This window comes from Pleurodeles waltl, chromosome 5 (genome assembly GCF_031143425.1).
Source record: "Pleurodeles waltl isolate 20211129_DDA chromosome 5, aPleWal1.hap1.20221129, whole genome shotgun sequence".
Lineage (NCBI taxonomy): Eukaryota > Metazoa > Chordata > Amphibia > Caudata > Salamandridae > Pleurodeles > Pleurodeles waltl.
In genome coordinates, this window is record NC_090444.1 from 213,524,286 (window position 1) to 213,547,885 (window position 23,600).

At 42.0% G+C, this 23,600-nt stretch overlaps 1 protein-coding gene across 1 annotated transcript in view; it reads left to right on the forward strand.

Moving 5' to 3' along the window:
* Positions 1 to 9,702, forward strand: part of BATF3 (basic leucine zipper ATF-like transcription factor 3) — an 86,374-nt gene extending 76,672 nt beyond the window's left edge. Inside the window, exon 3 of the mRNA XM_069233918.1 lies at positions 9,093 to 9,702. Within this exon, the coding sequence (XP_069090019.1) occupies positions 9,093 to 9,281 (189 nt within the window). The 3' untranslated portion in view covers positions 9,282 to 9,702. The remainder of the gene's footprint in view (positions 1 to 9,092) is intronic.
* Positions 9,703 to 23,600: the final 13,898 nt, after the last annotated feature.

Below are 23,600 nucleotides of genomic sequence, written 5' to 3' on the forward strand. Positions count from 1 at the left end.
ACCTCATATTTTTTTTTATCAAGTACTTATTGCAGCCTAGGTACTTTGATGCAGCTCTTTTCGGTATATCCATTAATAGTTTACTACTAATCATGAGCACTTTGTTACTAACATAGAGCCTTGCAGTCCTCTTCCATTCTTCCTGTCACGTATAGGTGCTTTCCCAGTGGTTCAAGTGTGACAAGATTAGCTCCAGTTTTTATTTGACAGTCCTGATTATGACTCTTTATGAAACGTAAAGGAGTTGAACCAGTCTTATATTCTGTATGTCTATGAATACTGTTTTAATTTACAGAATGCTTTCCCTTAAAATATTGAAATTGTATGGTTTGCATACACTTCGGAGAAATTGTACCAATACAGATTTGCACTTGTGTAATGATTGCACAAATATCACATTTTAATATGCTTTGAACACTGTTAATTGCTTGTATTGAATGGCAAGTTCGACATCTATGAGATTAATAGATATTCAGAAATGTAATTTAATGGGTGCATTTTAAAAGAAAACCATATGGTTAATTTCAGTTTTAAACCTCCTCTATCCGTACTTTGTCTGGCACAACTTTGAGCAAGCATTGGCAAGCAGTACAAGATCTTGGTGTATGTAAATACATCTGTAAGGTGCAATTGTATTCTAACCATACCTTTATATGACCTAGCCACTCCTAATCTGTGCTCCCTGCTCTGCTAACCTGTATCATTGAGGTTCAACTTCGAAGTCATGTGTGTTGTTCATTGAGCCATGTATGGGAGATCACCCATATTTATTTGGATAACCTTCCAATCTGCACACAGGCACAGCATCTTCAGCCTCAGGACCTTTATCGAACAATTATCACTTTCCTCACCAACTGTAAAGAGAGAAAGGCATTTCAGCCCTTGCTCCACAGCCCCCAACAACCTGTTGATTAAGCTCCATGCGTCCTCTGACCATCTGAGCTTCAGGAGCTCAAAACTATACCCCTTGTTTTAAGTTATCTTAAATGTCTGGGGAGCAGCACTTCTTCCCTTCCAATCAGCACCATTAATTTACGCAAGCTGTAGCACACTTCATAAATAGGACATGACAATATGCCAGAGCATAAATTGCAGAATGCATTGATAAGCTATTTGGATCTTGCGATATTTAAGTCTATTGACCTAATACACAGAACACCAAAGGGCAAATCTTGGCTTGTAAAATGCAACGCATCATCTCAGTAGCCAGACCATCTTCGTGGTCTTAACAGGAATATACTAAGGCCTAGTAAATACGCCTTTGTCTTTAACAGAGAAAAAAGCTTAGCTTGCAAAAGAAAGAAACAGCTTTGTGTGATGGGATGGTTATTCATGTGCAAAGATTCTTGGAAATGACAAATCCAAAAAGCTACTTATAGTTATGCTATATTTATATACTCCATCAGTGTCCTTAAGGTACCATACTTAATTTTCATCATTGTCTTTGCTGTATGACCTTGAAATCAAAGACATTACTTCACTGTTAAATTTAAATACTTTTGTTTCTCTGTTTTACCGGTGTTTTTTTTTTTTTAGCAATACCAGTGTGGCCACCATCACTACTTGCACTCTGAAGTTACCTGATTCTCTTCTCCTTTATAATCAATTCAAGTATTTCAAGGCTTATGGAGCGAGATCTAAACCTGCATCTACTAACAAAAGCATAGCTTTCCTAGCTCCTCTAAGCTTTATATTTTACCACGCCTAGATTCTAGAAATGTAATTCAGCCTTTTGAAGTAGGTGGTATCTCCATTCTTACACAAAAAATAGTCTCTATTGCTGCTGCGATTGGTTCAGTATCTAGCTGTTGCCATTGCTGGGCATTTGTCAGACATTTATAACCCAAGACTTCTGGGATTTTAACGTAAGAGAGAAGCGCTGTGTTATTTAGCTGCCCCTGTAACTCCTACATCATCCGTACTTGTTTTTAGTGGTCATTGGCTTCTAGGCCTAGGGATTGTGTTGTTGGTTCCAGCAAAACTGAGACGGCTGTAGTCGGTTTTAAACAACCACTTTTTTCTTCACCATAAATGGGTTAAAATAGAAAAATGTATTCTGGATGCAAGTGAAAAATTGTCAGATTAGTTGTGCTCCATTAGAATGCATATTCCACATCACCAATTGAAAAGACAATTGATTGTTCCTCACATTCTAATTGGGAGCCTTTATTATCAGTGTAAAATGCTGCTGATTGAACCAAAATAAAAATATTAAGTAGGAAGATGACCAAAAAATGCACCAGGAAACTTTATATTGGTTGTGCACTGGAACAAAAGAAAACCTCTGAAGAGCAAAAACGTCCAAGGAGTGGAGTGAAGGTAGTGGGCATCAATAAAAATTGGCAAAGGGAACCAGCAACATCGAAAATTATAAGTACATTTAAGGTAGTGGGTGTAGGGCAAGTTACATGTTCAGTAAATGTAATTGGAAGTGATAAGTCTTGACCTTGCAGCTAAATTGCATATTGTCAAGGGTTGTACGCAGCTTTCTGTGCAAGGATCATTCCTCTTTGTTTTTGTTATCTTGTTTGTAGAACAACAATAACTAAATATAGCAAGGGGTCTACCGTGCACAAAACGATTCTTCGAAATCATATAGAGTCATAGAAAATCCTGCTTTGTCCTGTCTTTAACAACTGTTGGGAAAGGGTGTGCTAAACCCACTGCATCCCTCGCCCTTTAATTGAGTGTGGGTCTGTGCGCTATACACTGCTTAAACGTACTAGGTAAACTGGATTCTCAGTAACTGCTTTGAACAGAAAACAAGCGCAGAGGTCTAACTCTCTTGGTTTCTCAGTGATATATCAACCTCATAAAAACATGTTCTTTTAAACCTTTCTGCTAAAGAAGCAAAACACAAAAGTTTTACAAGGGCTGCGTGGCCTACATATTTCAGTATTGATTTGCGACTACAATCCTGATAAGAGAGAACTCTCTAGTAAATGTGAACGTTCTGCAGGGCGAACTTTAACCTTTGCTAATTCCACTGTTCTCAGGACCGCATTGCACTATGTGTAGTTATGCCTCATTACAATCCCAATTAAAAGTACTAGGGCGTCAGTCTTTGTAAGAACACACATGCTCCTCCACTGCATGCTGCCAGCCGGCTCGTCAGTCAGTGTCACAGAGAACATTTTATTTCTCAGCATCACGTTAATTTGAGGGGTTGGCTCAAGTGAAGTGGTTGGCTTTACTGGATTTTGTCAAAGGTCTAGTTTCTGGGAACTCGCCCACCCCCATTAAGTAACATGAAACTTGGGCCCATGTTTATACTTTTGTAGCGCGCAAACTTACAAAATATCATTGTATTTTGTAAGTTGCGTCAAAAAATGACGCAAACGCGGCGCTAAAAAGTATAACTATGGGCCCTGGTGCGCAGCTCCATCACGTTTTTTCAGCTCCGTCGGTGCATTTGCATAGTTATTTCCGTCCGTTCCCGTGACATCATTCTGTGATGTCATCATTCTGTGATGTCACCACGGGCCCGCTGCTGCTCTTCCTGCCAGAGAAATGCTCCCAACAGGACATTACACCCGACGCTCACACGTACAGGACTCCTTGTGAAACTGTAAACACCAGAAAATGGGAGGGGGGTGAACTGTAACATCGTTTTGAGCCCTGAGAAGGCACCCACTAGCAATAGGCACAGGTGGTAAAGGTGCAGGGGGTTGCTGCAAAAAGAGAATGAGCATTGGTGACGACTATACATTTATTTTTATTTTGTCACATTTGCTGTGCATATAAAGACAGAGGCAAATGGCAGCCTCCTCTTCTGATGAATTGCATTCAGAGAAAGAAAAATAAACAGTGCTCTCCATTTTAAGTTTAAACAGCAAAGTGTGAGGAATGTGTAAGGGCAACTATGTGACAATCTTGCTGGTATGAAAGGAAAGGCTGTTGGATGTCGTTTTCCTCTAACACACAATACAATTCTGAACTGTGATTTTAATAGGACCAAAACAAATGAAGACACTTTACTTGATGTGCAAATGACAAATATTTGTTGAAACCCAATTTCCACACTGTATTGTTTATGTGCTATATAGTTTAATAAGTGAAACTGCTTGTCTGTGCACAGTTAGCACATTTTCCATTTAAATGACTACTATCTGTAAATGATAGTGTACTACCACCCCAAGCTTTAGTGATAAATTTGTGGGAGTGCATTTCTAATGGAAGTACAAGCTATATAATTATCATTATCCTGCTGAATGGGCGTGGCTCATTTGTGACACTTGTTTTTTGTGTAATGTTTAGATGTTTCCTAATCCCTCCAGAAACACTGATGGTAGAGCCATTAGTCTGAAAATTGTTCCAGTACCACTACCCAGTACGGCCACAGCAGTTCTTGCAGCAGAGGGAGCTTGCTGTTGGCTCCTTCGGATTCCCTTAGCTGCAGGAGTTAGACTACAAGCAGTAAAATCCACTGACCAATTTCCAGTGGCACTGTGAATACAACATTGAACATGCACAAGTGGCCGAACAGCGCTCATGCTCACTTTTGTAAATGCAGAGTATGCAATTGGGCTCTGGCTGCCTGCGGCCTGCAGAAGTCAAAGAAGTTATGCCTATACTGCTTTGTGGCGTCTGAACACAAGATAGTCACAGCTATCTCTGCATTGATCCTGACTAGCTAAAGGCAGACAATGGCAGTTAGTGATAGAATATAGACTTCTGACAGAGTGCAAGAAGGGAAAAAGTTAATTATTTGAGCATTGTTAGTTTCATTTTTTGCTAAAACAAAAATAGACTTTCTGAGACCCATGGAAACCAGCCGAAGTCTCTGAAAACAAGATGTTGCTCCCCGGACCTAGATACTAGAAGAGAGGAAATTTGAGTAACAGGTATAGACAGTTCGGTAGTAGAGGTGGGTGAGCCAACAAATTAACAGGGAGGGCTGAGCCAAGGGTCTGTCTTGGCTCTAAGAGTTTGATTTGGCTCTAAAAGCCCAGGCACAAGCTGCCCTATGGGAACATTTGGCATGGAAATTGTGCAATAAATATCACTTAAAAATATGATAAAGTGCCTTCAAAATCCAACAAAGTTCATTTCTTTAACAAGCGTTTAATCGTTGTACATTAGATTGTAACATTGCATTGAGAGGCATTTATATAAAGTGATAGTTTTTAAGCATGAATTTAGAAACATTCATGCCCCTATCCTGTCACCTGATGACCATACCATTAGTAAACTAAGAGGCAAGTCAGTTGTAGGACATTTCTATGTGGGCTATATCCTTACTTTACACTGAGCAACATTATACCCCAAGAGACATCTTTGTTCACCACACATCCTCATGTTTTCAAGGTTTTCTCATTAGCATTAATGAAAATAATAGGAAGCTTGATAAAATAATTCTGTGGAATCACACAATTTGGTCATGTTGGGATTGAGCCCAGATTTTCTTGTTTCCCATTGTGTTATTTAGCCACTAGATTGAACCACATTTCTTGTTACGGCTTGACATCAAAGTGTAATGTTTTGTCTTTGATTCTTGGTGCATAGAGTTAGAATGTAGGTAGCAGGGAGAAGCCACATGAAAGCCAAGCTCATTCTGGGCTGCAGGGCTCAAGAGGACCTCAGGCTGAACCGGCTCAAGTCTTCAGTGGCTGACCCACCTCTGCACTTTACTCTGGATATTCTGTGCATCATGTAAGCGTAGATGCTGCTGCCAGTGTGACACCTCTTTAGGTATGAGAGGGTACTTCAGCTTGCACTGCTGTGACCATCTTGTACCTGTGCTGTGTGTGAGGGGAGCTTACACTGCTGCCAAATGCTACACATTGCGTGTGTGTGTGTTTACACACAGGCATGAGCTGCTGCTGCAGGTACTGTCCATGTTATGTCCTGTGCATACAAGGGAAGCTTGCATTGTTTCTGACCAGATCAGCATGTGCTCTATTGATGTGAGGAAAGTGTGTACTCTTGCCCAGTGCTGTACCTGTTTTGTGTTTCTAAATCTTGCTATGTGTGTGAGGCACGCCTGCACTCAGACACCCACACGCTGTTGCTTACACTTCTAACACATCTTAAATGCTACGTAATTATTTTCTCTAAAAGAGGTGTTAAATGGTACTACCCAGTGTCTCACTTGCTCTATGTCTTTGAAGGAAGCTGCAGCGAACCTGCAGTTCCAAACTTGTTCCATGTCTTTGAAGCAAGCTTGCACTGTCCTGCAGTACCACATTTGTTCCATGTCTTTGAAGGAAGCTGCAGCGAACCGGCAGTTCCAAACTTGTTCCATGTCTTTGAAGCAAGCTTGCACTGTCCTGCAGTACCACATTTGTTCCATGTCTTTGAAGGAAGCTTGCACTGACCCTGCAGTACCACATTTGTACATGTCTTTGAAGGAAGCTTGCACTGTCCTGCAGTACCACATTTGTAGATGTCTTTGAAGGAAGCTTGCACTGACCCTGCAGTACCACATTTGTACATGTCTTTGAAGGAAGCTTGCACTGACCCTGCAGTACCTGACCCTGCAGTACCACATTTGTTCCATGTCTTTGAAGGAAGCTTGCACTGACCCTGCAGTACCACATTTGTACATGTCTTTGAAGAACCTTGCACTGACCCTGTGGTACCACATTTGTACATGTCTTTGAAGAACCTTGCACTGACCCTGTGGTACCACATTTGTACATGTCTTTGAAGAACCTTGCACTGACCCTGTGGTACCACATTTGGACATGTCTTTGAAGAACCTTGCACTGACCCTGTGGTACCACATTTGTTCTAAGACTTTGAAGGAAGCTTGCACTGGCTGGCACTGCAGTACCACATTTGTTCCATGTCTTTAAAGAAGCTTGTACAGACCTTTTGGCAGTAGCACGCTTGTTCTCGGTCTTTGAAGGAAGTTTACACTGGCCTGCAGTAGCACACTTGTTCCATGTCTTTGAATGAAGTTTGTACTGATTGGCCTGCAGTAGCACAATTGTACCATGTCTTTGAATTAAAATTGCACCGGTCCTGCAGTACCAATTCCATGTCTTTCAGTGAAGATTGTGATCCTCTTGACCAGTGCTATATTATCGCTCGTCTGTGAGCACCAAGAACCCACTTTGATACTGCTCCCTGTGCTGTATCTATATCAGTTATAGGTCTGATCAAAAGACTGTATTAGCTCTCGCCAGCCTCATGTTTTCTCAAAAATAATATGCAATCTTGTTAAGAGAAAATGGGCATTAGGTAAATCCATTTCAGTCATGATAATGACACTCTGTCTGACGAAAATTGGTTCAGCCCTTCCTGGAAACATACATAGAGTTGGGCAGGGAATCAGCCCTCTTAAGCGACTGGCTTGAATGGTAATGTTTGGCTCTGCCTATTAGACAACAGCTGATCTTTAGGATCTGAGGTAGTCTGGGTAAGAGCATTTTGCCTGCTTACTGTGTGTTACTCTGCATTCAGAGGAGTCTAACCTTAGGAGATATTTCCTTTAGTTCATCACCCAGCAGCTCACATTCAGCTGCAGACTAGTGGTAACTGAGTAATGAGAGTACCAGCAGCTCTGCTGCCATTGCTACTGGACCACAACTTTCTTCTGCAGAGCTCCAGGTTTCACTGCTGCAAGCTTCAAAACCCTGCTTCTATCGTGAGACAGTATTTTACATACTCTTATCATTTTTTATTGTTCCAAAATGGCAGACCAGTGCAAAGCTTTACCTTGTAAAATTTTATTGAAGCACATGCCCTCTCCATTTAGTTGACATATTTGGCTATATGTTTTAACTAGAGAGAAAACCACCACCTTGTTTTTTAAAAAGACGAGTTGGATTGTTTCCAGACTCTTCCCTGCAAAACTCTACAAAGGTGAAACTCACATAGTTTGCTGTGCTGGGCCAAGTGAGGCTGAGAGAAGATTAGATAACCTCAGAGGACATTAGAGCTCCAGTGAAGGTTACTACTGGACCGATGCACAAGATTACCCACCTGTGCCTCCTGTGCTCTCTCATAGTGAGTGGTGTACACGTGTGTGACGAGTGTGCATGTGTGAGTGCAGGATAGCCACCATGTTTTGTGAGTTCATTACAAGTGGTATACCTGTGTGATTGCATGCTTAACATTGTCTTTGTTAATGCAGGGTAAGTGGTCTGCATGTTGAAAGTTGTGCATGTGTGAGTGTAGCATGAGGGATGTGCCTAAGGGAGGGCAGCAGTCAGAGTGTGGTCTTGTGCATGTTATGTCTTTGTGCGCACGCAATTTACAAAGGCCAAACCTACTGGCTTTGTTAATTCTTTTTAAGTTTATAGCTTTCGCTCCCAGAAATGGAGAGAAGGAGGTGAAAATGCAATAGTGTGTATGAGAACGGTAGTGAGTTTTGATATGGCAGAGGCACACAATGTGGAAGGAGGTTGAGAAGTGTTGGGGCTGCTGACAGACTGAGATGTCAGCTTAGTGAGGGGTCCCAGTTACTTTGCTTACACTAGGACCCATGACAACCTAGCTACGCCACTGAGAAGACCATGACACCAGCCAATCGGCTCTCGGACACTCATAACGCAACTGTACGCATTGCAGGAATTACTTAACATTGTATAGAGTCATACAACACTTTCTCATTCTTTGTATGTGACTAAAAAGATTCATTTGCCCTTTTACTGCCTTTAGAATACTCGATGAGCAGAAAAGGAGTCTTGGCGTCGAGAACAAGGCATTGATCTGAGTGTATTGGATGTAGACAGCTAGCAGAGAATCCTTGCAGGCACTGAAAAGATGGATACTGGACGTCAGAACCAGAACAGTACCACTGAAAGCACTTGAATAGTCAGGCTACTACACAAAATCTCTTAAGAAATGCGTACAATTTATTTAAGACGACACGTGTATACACGATTTGCTTCATTACAGAGAAATGTAAAAATATAGGTATTAAAGGTGCTGAAAACTAGAAAGTCGGGCGAGTGCAAGAGCAGAACTAATATGAACAAAGAGTTCCATTTTTTTGTGTTGGGTTGCTTTACATTTCATCATCATTCATGAAAAAGCCTGTACAAGTAATGTTAATTTTGCATTTAAAACCAGAATATGTATCTAAATAAGGGAGAACCCAACGTGAATTCTTGCTTGGACTCATTGTCGTTTTATTGTTTTAGGAATACGAATGTCTCGAACAGGAAAATGGCTGCCTGAAGAAGGAGGTTGCGAAGCTGGCCGAGGAGGTCAAGCGTTTAAGTGGCGTCCTGAAGGCTCACGAGCAGATCTGCCCTCTTTTGCTCCGCCCTGTGAACTTAGTGACAATGCCCAGAACAACAGATGGAATCCCCCACTGCCTACCAAGATGACATATCCTCTGTGACACACACTCTTATTTGCATAACTTAAAGTTTTCATGGAAATCAGATCTATTAGGCAGAGGCATTTCACAGAAGTTTGAGGCCTTTGTCAGCTCATACTAGATTCAAATATTTTATAATCATTTCTAGTGCATTTCTTCTTCTCACCACAGAATACGAGCAGTCTCTTGGAGGGATGTTAGCCGTGCCCTTTGACTGCTCCCAAACTTAAAATATATTTGATTTGCATTCTGAAAAATAATCCTCAGACTAGGATGCATCAGATACAACTTTACAACTTCACTCTGTGAGGACCAAATGCCACACAGTATTCCTGTGCAAAGTATTCGGTGTTATAGCAACAGTGAAAGCAATGTTTACAAGGCATAAGAAGTTCGTTTTAAAGATTAAACTGGTGTTTTTATATGAATTCAAAATGAGTTTGTGTGTTTTTTTTCCTTTAGAAAAAGATTTACAGTCACAATTCTATTTACAGTTTTTCCATCTCATTGTGTGAAATTTATCATCGCAAAGAAAGAAATGTTTACTGCTTATGCAGTGGATGTATGTTTTCATGCAGCCATGGCTAGACTTGAATCTGTGTTTTAAGCCGATGATGAAAAGAACAAAACCTGTCTGGGGTTATGTGTGTTCCCAATTGGAGGAGAAGTGATCTACCTCTTCGGGCGTGAGTGCACCTTTTGGGGCAGTACAGAGACTTTTGCATATGGTTGGTTCCTGTTTGCATAGGCACAGGCGAGCAGAAACCATAGAATGGAAAGCATGTTGTGTAATTCATGGTGAGTTCATATTGATTCAGATCTCCATTGATCACCCCCTGCCCTCTATCGGAAGTCTAGTCTATAGGATTTCCACCTGATCGGTTTAGTTGTGATGGGGGCTCAACACCCCCAGCCCATAATGCCTTCTGCCAAGATACAAGCACACAATAGTTATTGTGTTATTCAGCACCAAAGTACATTGCACACATTGCACATTGTGAGCAAGAGAAGTATGTTTAGGAAGTTGCTATTATCCTTTATTGCCGTGAAGTGGGATTCCATTAATCGGCATTGCCAACAAGCCCTTCTGCTAGACCTATTCAGTGAAGAGAAAACCCCTGGCTGCAATGTAAAGCATATCAGAACCTTTTATTTTTCCACAGGCCCCAACATTATGTTTGTGATAAAACTCATCTTTCCTTGACGTAGGTGTAAAGCACTGTCCATGGTTCTGATTATGCTTGATTAAACTAAGAATCCTTGGCAAAGTCAATAGGTCTGGCGTTAATGTGAGAAAGTAAGGCAACAGCCTCTGTTGGTATCAGTGGCATAACATAGGCCCCAGCGGTGCATGGGGTGCCCGAGCTTCAGGGGTCCCCCCTAATCACAGTACCCTGGCCTGACAGCTCCTGAGTCTGGAGGGGGGCCCCTTCATGTACCTTGCAGGGGGACCCCTCAAGTTTCGTTATGCCACTGGTTGGTATATTAAAGAATATAGCTGTTAGCTTTGCCAGTGATTATTTATTAGTGTATATGCAGTTCTCTACTGTGGAAAATGCGACAAGTGCCTAAAAGTTTAAAAAATGATTGCTGCGTTAAGAAATTACATAACAAAAAAACATTGCTTTCTATTTGTGATGCATGCATGAGAAATTTAATAATATAATGATGCGATTTTACTTTTTGGATGTAGACTAGTCCCTCGTGCATTGCAGTTGAAGCACTCCATAGGAGGCGGAATTCTACACCCAACAGCCAATTGCATGTGATGAGAGAGAAATGTTTCTCTGGGTGGAGCCAAAGCCCAATGTGCACATTTTAAAGATTTAGTAACAATTGGTCAAGCAAGAAGTTATGCTGTCAAGACAAACTTAATAAAGTGCATCTTTTTACTAACAACTGACATATAGTAAACCTTCCACAGTCCTATAGTTCCAAATTCCAGTTGGTTGCTTGTATTGTTTTTGCCATAGTGTGGGGTCATTAGCTTTTTTTTCTTCAAAAACAAAATCCCGATACTGATCGTTCAATGATCCATAAAGTCCATCCATTTCTTTCTGTTGCCTTTCCTATGTTTAAAAAATCTAAATAAATACAGATTGCAAATAGAAAAATCCAGCTTTAAAAGTTTGCTGAAGTTCTTAGGGCATCAGTTCCTCAAGTGGTTGGGGGGTGAGGAGTGGGCAGTTGAGAATTCGCTGAGCATTCATTAGAGGCGGGAAGGTCAAACCCATAGATTGAGTTCAATTACTGCCTATGTTTACTTTGCATCTGTTCCTTCCCTTTGCCTATGTTTTCCTTTGTCACTCCTTTCTTTGCACTTTCACTTGGCCCTTGTTCCTTTGTCTAGATAACTAAGTGAAAATAATGCATGTTACATTTTGTGCCCTCCTTGTCTGTTGTTTTCCCTAATGTTTGTATGTTTGTTATTTCGCATTTTGACCGACAGCCTATTGTAATGCTCAAGGGTTTCTCTGTTTAAAATCTACTCGATATTTTCAAACTGCCACGCGCATGAGGTGCACTACGGGCTGCCGGATGACTTTAATAGCTTTTGGTTTCTTTTTTGCAAACAGTTTTAGTGCAGGAAGCAACAGACTCTGAAAATGTAAAGTGAGAGGGAATCCTGGGAACAAAGACCCGTCATCTGATTTGCATATTTTACTATGTGCGGAATTAATGCGTGGTTCAATGATTGTAAGACCGTACTGGAAATGAATACTTGTGTGTTTCGTTCAGTTCAGCTGAATTGTTTGAAAATACATCCTCGTTCCTTTTAAGTGAGTTTGCAAGTACGAACAAAACCAACTTGGTATCTGCTTGAAGGAGGTTGCAGTGTGCAGCGAGGGTGGCCCCGTTTCTCTCCCCATCATCTAAGACAAACTTTGTTGCTTCTCTCCAGTCCTATACATGAGAGTATCATCTGAGCTAGGTGGCTATAACTCTACCCATGTAACAGTTTGATGCATTAAAGGCCTCCCAGGATAGCCATAAATCTTGAGGACCCACTGGTGAGAGTAGCTAGAATTTTATTTCAGGACATGGAGGCTAAAATTGTGTACTACTCCTTTAATTATTACTCACTGCAGCAAAAAGCAAAATCAAAGATCTTAGAACTTATAAGCATTCCAACATACCCATAGATAGTTGTAAAAATCATCCATCATTTTTGCTGCTATCAGGACCGATATGTACCACAATCCAATGAACTGCACCTTTACACAGATGTTTGTGATATTCAGAGATTATTCAGTTAGCTCAGGAGCCATGGTAGGGTGTAGTTTGGTGACTTGACCATGAGGAAGATTGAAGCAGTCATGCCGCCTTAAGTAAGTGTCAGACTGGGTTAGTCAGATGTGAGGAGGGAGAGTTGAGAAGCGCGCAGTGGGAAGATGAAGAAAAATGTTTGCAAATGGAGAAGTCGATGGACATACAAAGTTTAGCGCTCTTGTTTTTATTTGCGGTGATGAGCGTGGTAAAAGACAGTTTCAGTGATGCATTATGCTGAGGATGGATAATATTTTGACTGTAAAGCTTTAATAAGAAATGGGGATGATCCCAGTTGAAAAGTCCAGATGAGATGGTAAAGTTTTTTTTGGCATTATTGTTTTGGAAGAGGGATAATGATTCAGGCTAGGTATTTACTGAGACTGAGGAATTAGATAACTGAATGATAGTCCCGCTACATGACAAACATCAACAACTAGATGCTGAGCAGGTACATCTGGAACATTTCAGAAAAGATGTGATTGGATGCTTTCATGCAGGCAGATCTCATGCTTTCTCAAGTTGTTTTATGATTGTCTAGATGCGGCTAGTGTGGTGTTGATGACACCAATGTAGTAACTACAAAAGAGGTTTCAGATTAAATGCATTGTCATTTGCTAGTGCTGAATGTTTATGAAGTGCCAAGAGGTCCAGTAGGACAGCCGAGTGAATTGGTTTGAGATGATCTTGTGGATTTCCTAGCTTGGCTGATTTAAGGCTGAGTATAAGGCTTTGGGCTTTAGTATACTTTTTTGGAACCCAGTGACAAAGGGTTATAGATTTGCTTGAATGAAATTGTCATGCTTGTGTCTGGAAAGGTGTTTGGATCTCCTCTAGAGACATTTTATAGAAGTGGTAAATTATTTAAAGGTTGTTGTATAAGAAGGGGTTTGTTGTGCAGGATGATTAATGTGCAAAGATAAATAATTTTAGCAAGTCCGGAAATGATGAGTAGTCTCCCATATCACGTGACTGCGTTCATGCATGAAGTGAAATAAAATAGTGTAAGGGGCACCAACAGTTGTGGAGCTGCCCACCATTCTAGCTACAGTAAAGTGCACCGTTCTTGTAGGAATTTGAATGGCAAAGGTGCAACCCGCTATCACTGGATGGACAGGCAGCCATGGAAATGCTCTTTGCAAATCATGCACAAGGTACATACCCCAGGCAAACCCCACAAAGCGAAAACTCCAGGCATGAACGGGTTGCAGGTCTTCTCTGGCACGTGATCTCATGGGTCTACTTGTGAGTGACAGGGGAGCAACCCACAGACACACACAGGATTCCCGCAGCTATGGCCGGTCATCTGTATTGGTCACAGATGTGACAGTAGGCAAGCCCCAGGGCGTGCACTATAGAGATGTGCTGGAGTAACTGATCTGAATTGTCCGCCCATGAGTGACAGGCAAGCAATCCACAGGCATACACTGGATAAAGGCAGCCAACACATGATCTAAATAACCCACCTAGGAGTGAGAGGTGTGAATGGGCTTTAAATTCTATTCAGGAGGGGCAACTCTGACTGGTACTGGATTCTGGAATAAAGGTACCCTTAGTAGATGCTCTTAAGGGGTTACTCACGTGGGTATAATCAGTTTGTACAAGAACTTTGTTTCATAATATACTGTTATCACGTTTTGTTATTCTTTGTTTAATGGGAGAAGAGTGAGGGTTTGAAAGGGGTGGGGTGGAGACATGGGTAAAAAGTACAAGATGGCTGTAACACGGGTCAACGAAATATTACCAATCAGAGTACTTACTTTTAACATGAGGGGGTTGAATTCCCAGTCGTAAAGGTCTTGGCACACTCCAAACTAGAAAATTAATTTTTGCAAGAAACTCACTTTTTGAAAGAGGACTCAGGAAGCTTTAAAAGTAAGCACTGTGCAACTCAGATCCGTGCTATGGCACAATCTAAAGCGCTTGGAGATGCTGTTCCACAGCAAACCACAAAGGCAGGAGTGGCTATGGCATCCCTGACTAATAGGCGGGAAAGAGATGAAATGGGCAAATGCAGGCTGGGACAAAAACGTTCATGGTGCCTTTGCACCTGAACCAAAACCAAGCTAACTTTGTCATAAGCATCTTGATAAAAATACAGGGCTTTACACAAGGGGAGGTATTATTGTGATTAGATTTTAGTCAAAACATAGACAGTGACTTGGGCAGGTCAGGAAGGGAGAAAATGCCATATCAGACAATAAGGGCACTTCGCATGACATGGGCCTGGTTGATACCTCTTGAACGAACCACCCTTAGGAGAGAAATTATACATTTTACTTACATGTCCACCACACATTGTAGAATAGACCTGGTACGTTTCTCCATTAGACTGGGGGGGACAGATTGTGAAGGTAGAAATTGGAGCCATTACAAATTCCGGTCATACCCTGATAGAAGTACCACTGAAGGGTGCAGAGACAAGCTGCAGGTGGGGAGATATCTTTTGAAAGGTGTGGTCTATAGATCTGAAATAGTACAGGCCATAAAAGATGATGGGGCATGTAGTGACAAACCAGGAGTATATTTTGAATCACTGTGGGAGTGCTTAAAGGTGGTACTCCTGTGAAAACCTTTTGCCTTTGCTGATGCAGCAAAAACTTAAGGAGAGGTGGTACATAGGTGGTTTGAAGCAGAAGATACTTCTTGACTTTCTTAAAAAAATGAGGTCCAGCTCAGGCCTTGTTAGGGTGATGACTATTAATGGACAATTAACCACACAACTGGTTACAATTAAACAGGGCTATCCTATCTTTTCATAAGTCTTATGAATATGAAAACAAAGAAAACACTTTTAGCAAGAGCCTAGAAAGCCAAAATGAATAGAGCTAAAATAACATACATTAACAGCCAAGACAGTAAACCGATTTTCAGTGCTGGGGGAAAAGAAGATATATTTAAACAGTTTTTCAAGCAGTTGTATTTGGAGGGAGAAAAATAAGCAAAGATCAGGATATTGCTTCATCTATTAGCACCATGAAGCTCCATTGGGTATGTTTATAAATCACTCCAAGCAGAAGTATCCAAAGCATGCATGTTCATTATGGAGTCAGATTTTTCTGCACTGGGCTGCTACCACATTCCTGAAGCAGTAATAGTAGGCCGACAAAAGCGCAGACCCTGCCAAGAAACCTTTTCACCATAGACAGCAGAAACCGCTGCCCCATACGTAGCCCCTACCGTCCACGAAGTGGCAGTGCTCAGGAAGAACTAATCAGCAGTCCCTTACAAGGCCCTAAAGGAATTTTTAAAGGTAGCCCTGCCTCCATGCTGCCTCGCTTCAGTGTCTGTTTCTCCACCAAAGCAATGGTGGCAATACGTTTCCACTGTCTGGGGAAGTTATCTTCACTATCAAAGCTATAACCAGGGCATCCAAAATAGATCCCACTGGTCCCAGGACTTTGGCTCATACACCATACAGAATCCCAGTAATTACTGTGCTACATGCATTCTGCATGTACCCACTTGACACACAAAGAATGTCAGTGCACTTAATGGCAGAACTTTACATGATGGGGTCAGTAGACTGCACTCGCAGCGGCAGAGAAAACATTAATTTGCACACTATGACTTATCAACAGGAACTACTCTGCCAACACCTCTTTATGTGATATCCCCAAGTTAGGGACATTAGTCCACTGCCATACTATGAGGCCATGCTTAGTGCGCTCCACCAGGTCACAGGGCCAAAATAAAAGTGAGGAAAACTCTTAAAACTCTTTGACATGCAGTAGGGCGCTCAGTGGTACATGCTTTTTCCCCACACAGGAAACCTTCCATTCCCTACATTACACCTTAAACTCGCCAACATCAGGCTCCCCCTGCTTGTCGAACCACTCCTGGGTGATCAGTGTTGTGCCACAGAGTTGTTTCTACCTTCAACAGGTTTTTTGAACCCACTCCAGTTTGTCATAAGTTATCTGCTCCTTGCCCAAGTCATGAAGTAGGGTGCAGGTATCATCTTTCATTACTTATCAGTCCTCTTACCTTGCCCCCATTTCCATGTCATGCCATGTTGCAACTCTTAATTCAGTTTGGCTGAAGTGTGAGTACTTTTACTCGAAATTCTTTCTGCTCATTACTGGCCTGTGTGTGCGCCAATAAAATCTCGTTGTTAGAGCCACTGGGAAGTTTATGTAGCATAGACATCTTGATTCCTATTGTGCCATTGGGTTCGCTAGAATTCAAAACATCTGCTGCCAGACCTAGATTCTGAATAATCCTCTGCCAGACCCCTTTAACTTCTTCAGAGTCACATCCATGTCCCTTTTCTTGCCTTAGCTGGCGTGACCTTGTTTGGATTTTAGCTATATCTGCTTTTTGAGGTGGACCCCTCATTATGTTAGTCCAGAAAAAATGCATCCCCAGCATATTGTCCCTCCTGACTGTCCATCATTGATAAGCTAGTCAGTCATTGGGCCAGGATCTGTCCTATTTCAGGTATGCACCGAGTACGTCAGGTGGCTGCCCAGTTGGAGTTGCACCGCTGTTCATTCACCTGATGCATCCACGCAGTGTACCGTTGAGGTAATTTTAAATCTTTATCCATTTTAAATCTTTCTCCATGAAGCCCCTGGTGAGTGATTTTATTGCTGTATGCCTCTATCGGCCCTTGTGGTCATCTGACTGCCAACTTGAATTGTTCCTTACCCCTTCTCCAAAACTTCGCACCTCGACTTAACTCCATGGCTCACTGCAGTGAGAGCGACTTCTGGCCCTGCACGTCACCCTCATCTCTCGAGTCCTGTCAACAGATCCCTGTTGGATGTTTACAGACTTACAGTTGATCCTGTCGCTTCTATTTTTAAGTTGTGGGTTGAATAGACCAATAATGCTGTGCTGCATCTGCCACGATAATGTGGGGTATGGTGGAGGAGCACATGTGGAAGAGAGCAACACAGCGTGGAGCAGAGTGTAGGGAGGGTTTGCATGGGGGGAAGCAGACAATGGTGGAGCAGCAGCCAGAGCCCACAAGATCCACTGCTAAGCGCACTTGGGGTGAACTCCATGAACACTACGGACCTCACAGGCGCCAAGCCCGCTTCTACAACTATGGAGATTCAAAAGCGATCTGTGTGTTAATTTAGCAATGCTTCAGTGAGGTGCTGTCAGGAGATTCAGGATATTTCTGCTGGCATCTGAGAACTGGCTCCCTTGCAAATGTTAAATTCCCGAATTGCATCCCTGCTTCTACTGACTGCTACCCGCGGGCCACGTCTGAGTGAAGGACCCACCACGTTTTTCACCACTGTAAGTGCAGCGCTCTGCAGCGGGGAGCCACGGTGGAGCCTGCTTTATTACCTGGTTTAGTGTCGCTGGATGAGTTCCTCTAGACTCCTCCAAATTATCTGCTAAACTTGCTGCCAAGGGGTCGACCTTGTATCAGTGTGCTAGTTGCACTTGTTACAGCAGCACCAACAAGCCTCAATTTTGCTATGTGGCATCTACACCATCGAGGGGCCAATACTAAAACTACTGGAGCAACGCCTTTCCTGTGAAGTCTAAAAGTTGTGCTGGCATCGTTTTGTGAAAACGCCCTGCGGCCCAGTTTGTTTGCACCTACGCTAGCATCCCAGGGGAGATCCTTAAAACAGGTGGGAGGGTCTAGCGAGGAGTCTCTAAACTCTACCCCAGGCTTCAAATCTAGTCACAGAGTGACCCTACTACCTTTGCAGGGTGATACTAGTGTCATGGCCTCCACATTTAATGGCAGTTCAACGGGGGAGGCAACCAGCTCAGGTGAGGGGAATTCATCTTTTCCTAACCTTGATGTTGACACTATATCAAAAAATCATAAGGGGCTAAAACAGTGGTTCCCAACCTGTTGTCCGTGGCCCTCCCAGGTGTCCGTGACACATTCCCAGGGAGTCCGCAGGCCTGGGCCAGCAGAAAGGCTCTTCTCCAGCTGGGGGCTCTGACAGAAAAATGTGTGTTTTTATATTTATTACTTCCTTTTGCAGCAGGTTTAAAAGCACTGCACAGCCATGTTCTGGCAAAAATAAAAGTGTTAACATATCTCTTTTGATTAATGTACCTGCTGGAGAGAGATGGGATTTTGTCCAGTGGCAGTTTTGCCTCATATAAGGTCGCCAGATGGTTAATATGCCTGCTGCAAAGAATGTGTATCATGCAAAGAACATTATTTATGTGCATATCACAGTGGGTTACGCTTTTGTTACAGAGATTCTTTTGTTACTGAACAGTTCATAAATTACAATCTTGATCTAGCACAGTGTGCTATGAACTGCCATCAAAGGGCTGCATGCAAACTGCATGGCACAAATTAGAAAGTTATGTTTTTATTTCCAATCTTTCATTTTCCTTATGCTGCTAAAAAAGGTTTGCTTGCATAAAAATACATTCTTATTATCAAAGTCAACGCTAACCACTGTGTCATGTTCGGAATCCTGAGTTTTTTTTTGCCTCTCCAGTCTAAGCACTCTTAGAAAATGCCTACCTATTGTTTCACATGTGAATCCTACACCTTGTAGTCCCTGCAAAGTGCTCTGACACCCCACACTGGCATGAGAGGTGCTATAAAACAAATGAATTACATGTGACAGAGACGTTATGGAGAGGAGAGAGGCCCTAATGATTTTACTTCCTTTCCCCACAACATATTTATGTGAAAAAGTTTTCTCAGATCTTATGTACCATAAAAATATACAAAGAGAAATCGCTTGAGAAATGTAGAATCTGACCTGAGGATTCAGCTTTCCTAAATAAAACCAGACATTGAAAAGAGATGCAGCGCCAACCTTCCCATTAAAATTTCTCGATTTTTGCATATTTTTTCAATATAAAATAATTACATCTTTAGTAATTCAAGTATTTGTTTGGTGTGTACTTGTTTGTGTATTTTTTGTGAATTACTGTTTTAATGTTTGAAATTTAAATTGTACATATTGCTTGAGGGTCCCCAGCTTCTAGTAATGATTCTGTGGGGGGTCCTCGGGAGTCAAAAGTCTGGGAACCACTGGGCTAAAAGAATACCCACTGTTTTCAAGGCATCCAAAAGGTGGAGGAGAAACTTCAGAGGCCCCAAAGACTTTCTTGGACGTGCCACTCGCAGCGACGACAAGCCTTGGGGAGGAAAGTAGAAGCACCCAAGATAATTTGTCGATCTGCCCTACAATCAAAGATCCTTTTAGTTGCCCAACTCGCTACAGGATCAGCTTCAGCCAGCATTTTTGACTGATATGCAAAGAACAATGTGCTTTCTGAAGCTTCTGCAGAAGTGGGGGACCAGTATCTGATGCAGATCAATGTCAATACATCCCCCCAAAACATTGGCCCTGAAAACCCTATTCTACCAGCCCAGCTGTTTTTGGCGCAAGCTCTTTTAGAGACTATCCTTGCGGAGATATGTGAGCTTACACTTGTTCAAGGTCAAGAAGTAGCCTTGCTTTACCAGGGGCTGAGTAAAATTGAGGTGATTGTACTGCAAATATGAGCATGACTACAGGCAATGAAACAGAGACTATCTAACCTGGAAGACCATTCCCTGATTTGGGATAAAAACATAAACTTAATCCAAAGAAAGCTGGCTGATAAACAAAATAAAACTGATGAGATGGAAAATTATGTGAGGAGACCTAATCTACGCTTTATTGGAATACCTGGTGGCGCTGAGAATTCAGGGAGTCATCAGAACATTATCCAGTTCATGGAATCTCTTATTAAATCCCACATTCTTGAGGATGCAGCATCCAATCTTTCCATCGTGCAAGCCCATCGGATCCCTGCTTAGTGCCCATCCAACTCTAAATATCCTCGTACCATTATTGTGAATCTTGCAGCCTATCATTTAGAAGAACGTATCTTGTCATTGTCTATTCAAAAGAAAGCATTTATGTTGGAAGATAAAAGTCAGGTCTGTATCTTTTCAGACATGTCTGCAACAGCTGCACGCAGGCAGGGAGATTTGTAGGCCGCCTGGGTCATTTTAAAGCACCTTTGATAGCACAGCAGTCCAAAGTTAAGCTCCTGTTCAAAAGTCGTTTCCACCTGTGCACAACTTTAGAAGAAGTGCCTGGCCTCTTGAAAGATGTACAAAACGCAAAAAGTTGAAAGACTTGTTTTTTTTCTTTTTGTGTTTTTTTAGGTCCTCTCTTTGTTTTTATTTTTTTTTGGGGGGTGAGGGGTTCCATTCCTTGGAGCGAAGCTGAGTGCAGCAACACAGCACCTACCATCAAGAGCTATGGTGTTAGGGCATAGATGGGCAATTCCCCCTTTTAGGTTGGGCAGATCACTGCGTCTGTGTCTTTCACGTTGGGTGAGGGAGGGCCGGAGTGGGGAAGGGGGGGTGCAGGAGGTCACAAAAGTGAATAAAAAGGAACAGCTTCATCAGATAGCAAACAAGACCCACTTTAGTTTTTTTTACAGTCATTTTAGTTGCAGCAGGCGACCTCTTTCAATCAATATGTGAGGATGAAGGTCTAGGCCAGAACAACACCGCTGTTGCTTAATGGTTTACATCTTTATAGTAATCTCATGTAATGCCAGCGGGTTTTTAAATAAGCAGAAATATGGAGCCAGGATAAAGTGGTTGTCCTCACTTAATCCAGAAATTATCTTTTTACAAGAGGCACAATTTAAGGATAATAACCCTAAGCTCCCAATACCGAAGAAGTATTCACATGCATATTTTACGTCTGCTGGGTGTGTTACGCGTCTGCTGGGTGTGCTATGCTATGCGTGGCGTCCCAATATATCTGGCTAGATCTATAGATTGGGAGATCAGAAAAGTTATAAGGGATAATCAGGGGAGATGGATTTGGTTAAAAGTGCGTGTTCAGGCTGCTCCATTCAATTTAGTCAACTTTTACGGCCTAATTTTCAAAGAAATTGGTTCTTTGAGATATTGTTACAATCTAGCCATGGGGCTTAAGGGCCTCTGATTGTTGGAGGCGATTTTAACTTTATTCAAGACCTGGGATTGGATACCTCCAACAAGACAAAAAGCAATTCAAGCCCAAAACTGCCTCAGTCCTTGCTGTAATTAAGCAGGTGATAATTTGTTCGATCCCTGGCGAGTGGACCATCCAAACGAGATGCAATATGCATGTTTTTCCCTTCAATTCAATTCTACATCGCAACTCGATTGCCACCTAGTGACATAGTCTCTCTGCTGGAGGTACTCCGATGTAATGCCAATGCCTTCTCTGATCACTCCATTACATCTGTCCATTTCGAGTAAAAGGATTGGAATTTGCCAGGTTAAGGTGGGAGTTTGTTATAACTCTTTGATTTGATCAGGCCTGGCTGTCTGAGACAAAGATGTTTATTAGGGAGTTTTTTTTTAATTAAATCGACAATTGGCTCCAGTGTTTGGGTGTGGGAGGACTTTAAGGCTATGCCCTGAGCCATTGTGATTTTGTATAAGATCAAGCATCATAAGGTACACAAGGCCGGAATACAGGAACTGTAGTCAGCTATCGATACAGCTCACGTTGCCTTAGGTAGGGCAAGACTAGAGGAAAAGGCGAGGATAAAAGAACAACTCACATTGGCTTAACAGAACATAAGGGACTTCTTTATGCTGGAGGAGAACAATAGCTCAAGGTCCTATCAGCAGAAATAATATGAGAGAAGTCAGATGATTGGCAGGTTTCTTGCCTGGTCCACACAGTTCAAACAAGACTCGCAAAGCATCCCTAAAATCTTAAATCCCGATTCAAATCTAGTTTTGACTGAGGATAGAGATATTGCGGAAATATTTCTTAGACATTATAGAGGCATTTATCAAGGAGCTGATACCGTTCCAACTGCTAAACTGGAAGAGTTCTTTAGTCGAGTTAAGCTCCCACAACCAGACTCAGCTCAAAAGGCAAATCTAACAGCCAGCATTTCAGAGCTGGAGGTGGCAGCAGCCCTGCAGAATATGCCGAATGCCAGAGCCTGTGGCAGTGATGACTTACCAACAGAGTTTCATAAAGCATTTTCAAAAGATCTGCTCCCTTTTTTGACAGAACTTTTGAATTCAATTAGTGAAGCCACGGCTATGCCATTCAATGAGAAGTCTGTAATACTTAGCTTTTTGAAAAAAGAGAAGCCTCCTCTCAACGTGAATTCTTATCTCCCAATTAGTTAGTTAAATACAGATTATAAGCTATCCACAAAGGTTTGGGCATCACATATTAATGACTTGGGACAAACTCTGGTCCATAAAGACCAGAATTGCTTCGTGCTGAATAGATTGATGGCAGCAAATACTCACTTCCTGATCTGGGCTATTGATTTTTTTTCTGACCACCAAGATGCTGCTGCAATTATAATGTTCAACCCCAAAAAAGAGTTTGACTTAGTTAATTGGGATGCCTCGTTTTTTTTTTACTTTGAAGAGGTTCAGGTCCCCAGATGTACTGGTTAACATGATCAGCGTGCGGCGGCACGAGTCATAATTAACACCGAGGATGTTGGAGCAGTTCAGGTCAATAGAGGCACCTGCCAGGGGTGCCCAATGTATCCTTTTTGCACTTTTCATGAGCCCTTCGTGGTATGAATCCGTAGCGATGCCTCCATTAAACTCCCCATTGAAGGGATGCCCCAGATTAAGCTCTTTGTTGACAATATGGTTCTTTATTTAAAAACAAACAGGGCCAATATTGAGAATGCAATTAATTTAATTCAGGACTATACAAAGGGAGGAGGACATAAGATCAACCCCGGAAAAACTGAATGTCTCTTATTTAACACCTCACCAACGGTGCTGCCCTTGAATTTACAGGACCAATACAATAGACAATGCCCAGTTCATCTTCTAGGAGTTTACATAACAAATCAGTATTCAGATTTGTTTCTTCTTCATTACAAAGCCATGCTAGATAAAGTTAAAACCCGGTTGGCAAGATGGACAATTCTCTCGCTGACATTAATTGGGAGAGTGTCTTTAATTATGATGTCGATTTTTACTTTATTTCTTTTTTCAGATCTACTCATGAAAAGTAATCAGGGCTTTTTAAGGAGCTAGGCTCTCTTATTATTGGATTTGTGATGGATGGCAGGGCCTAACAAGTAAAATATTCCACCTTGCAGCTAGATAAGGATCCGGGAGGAC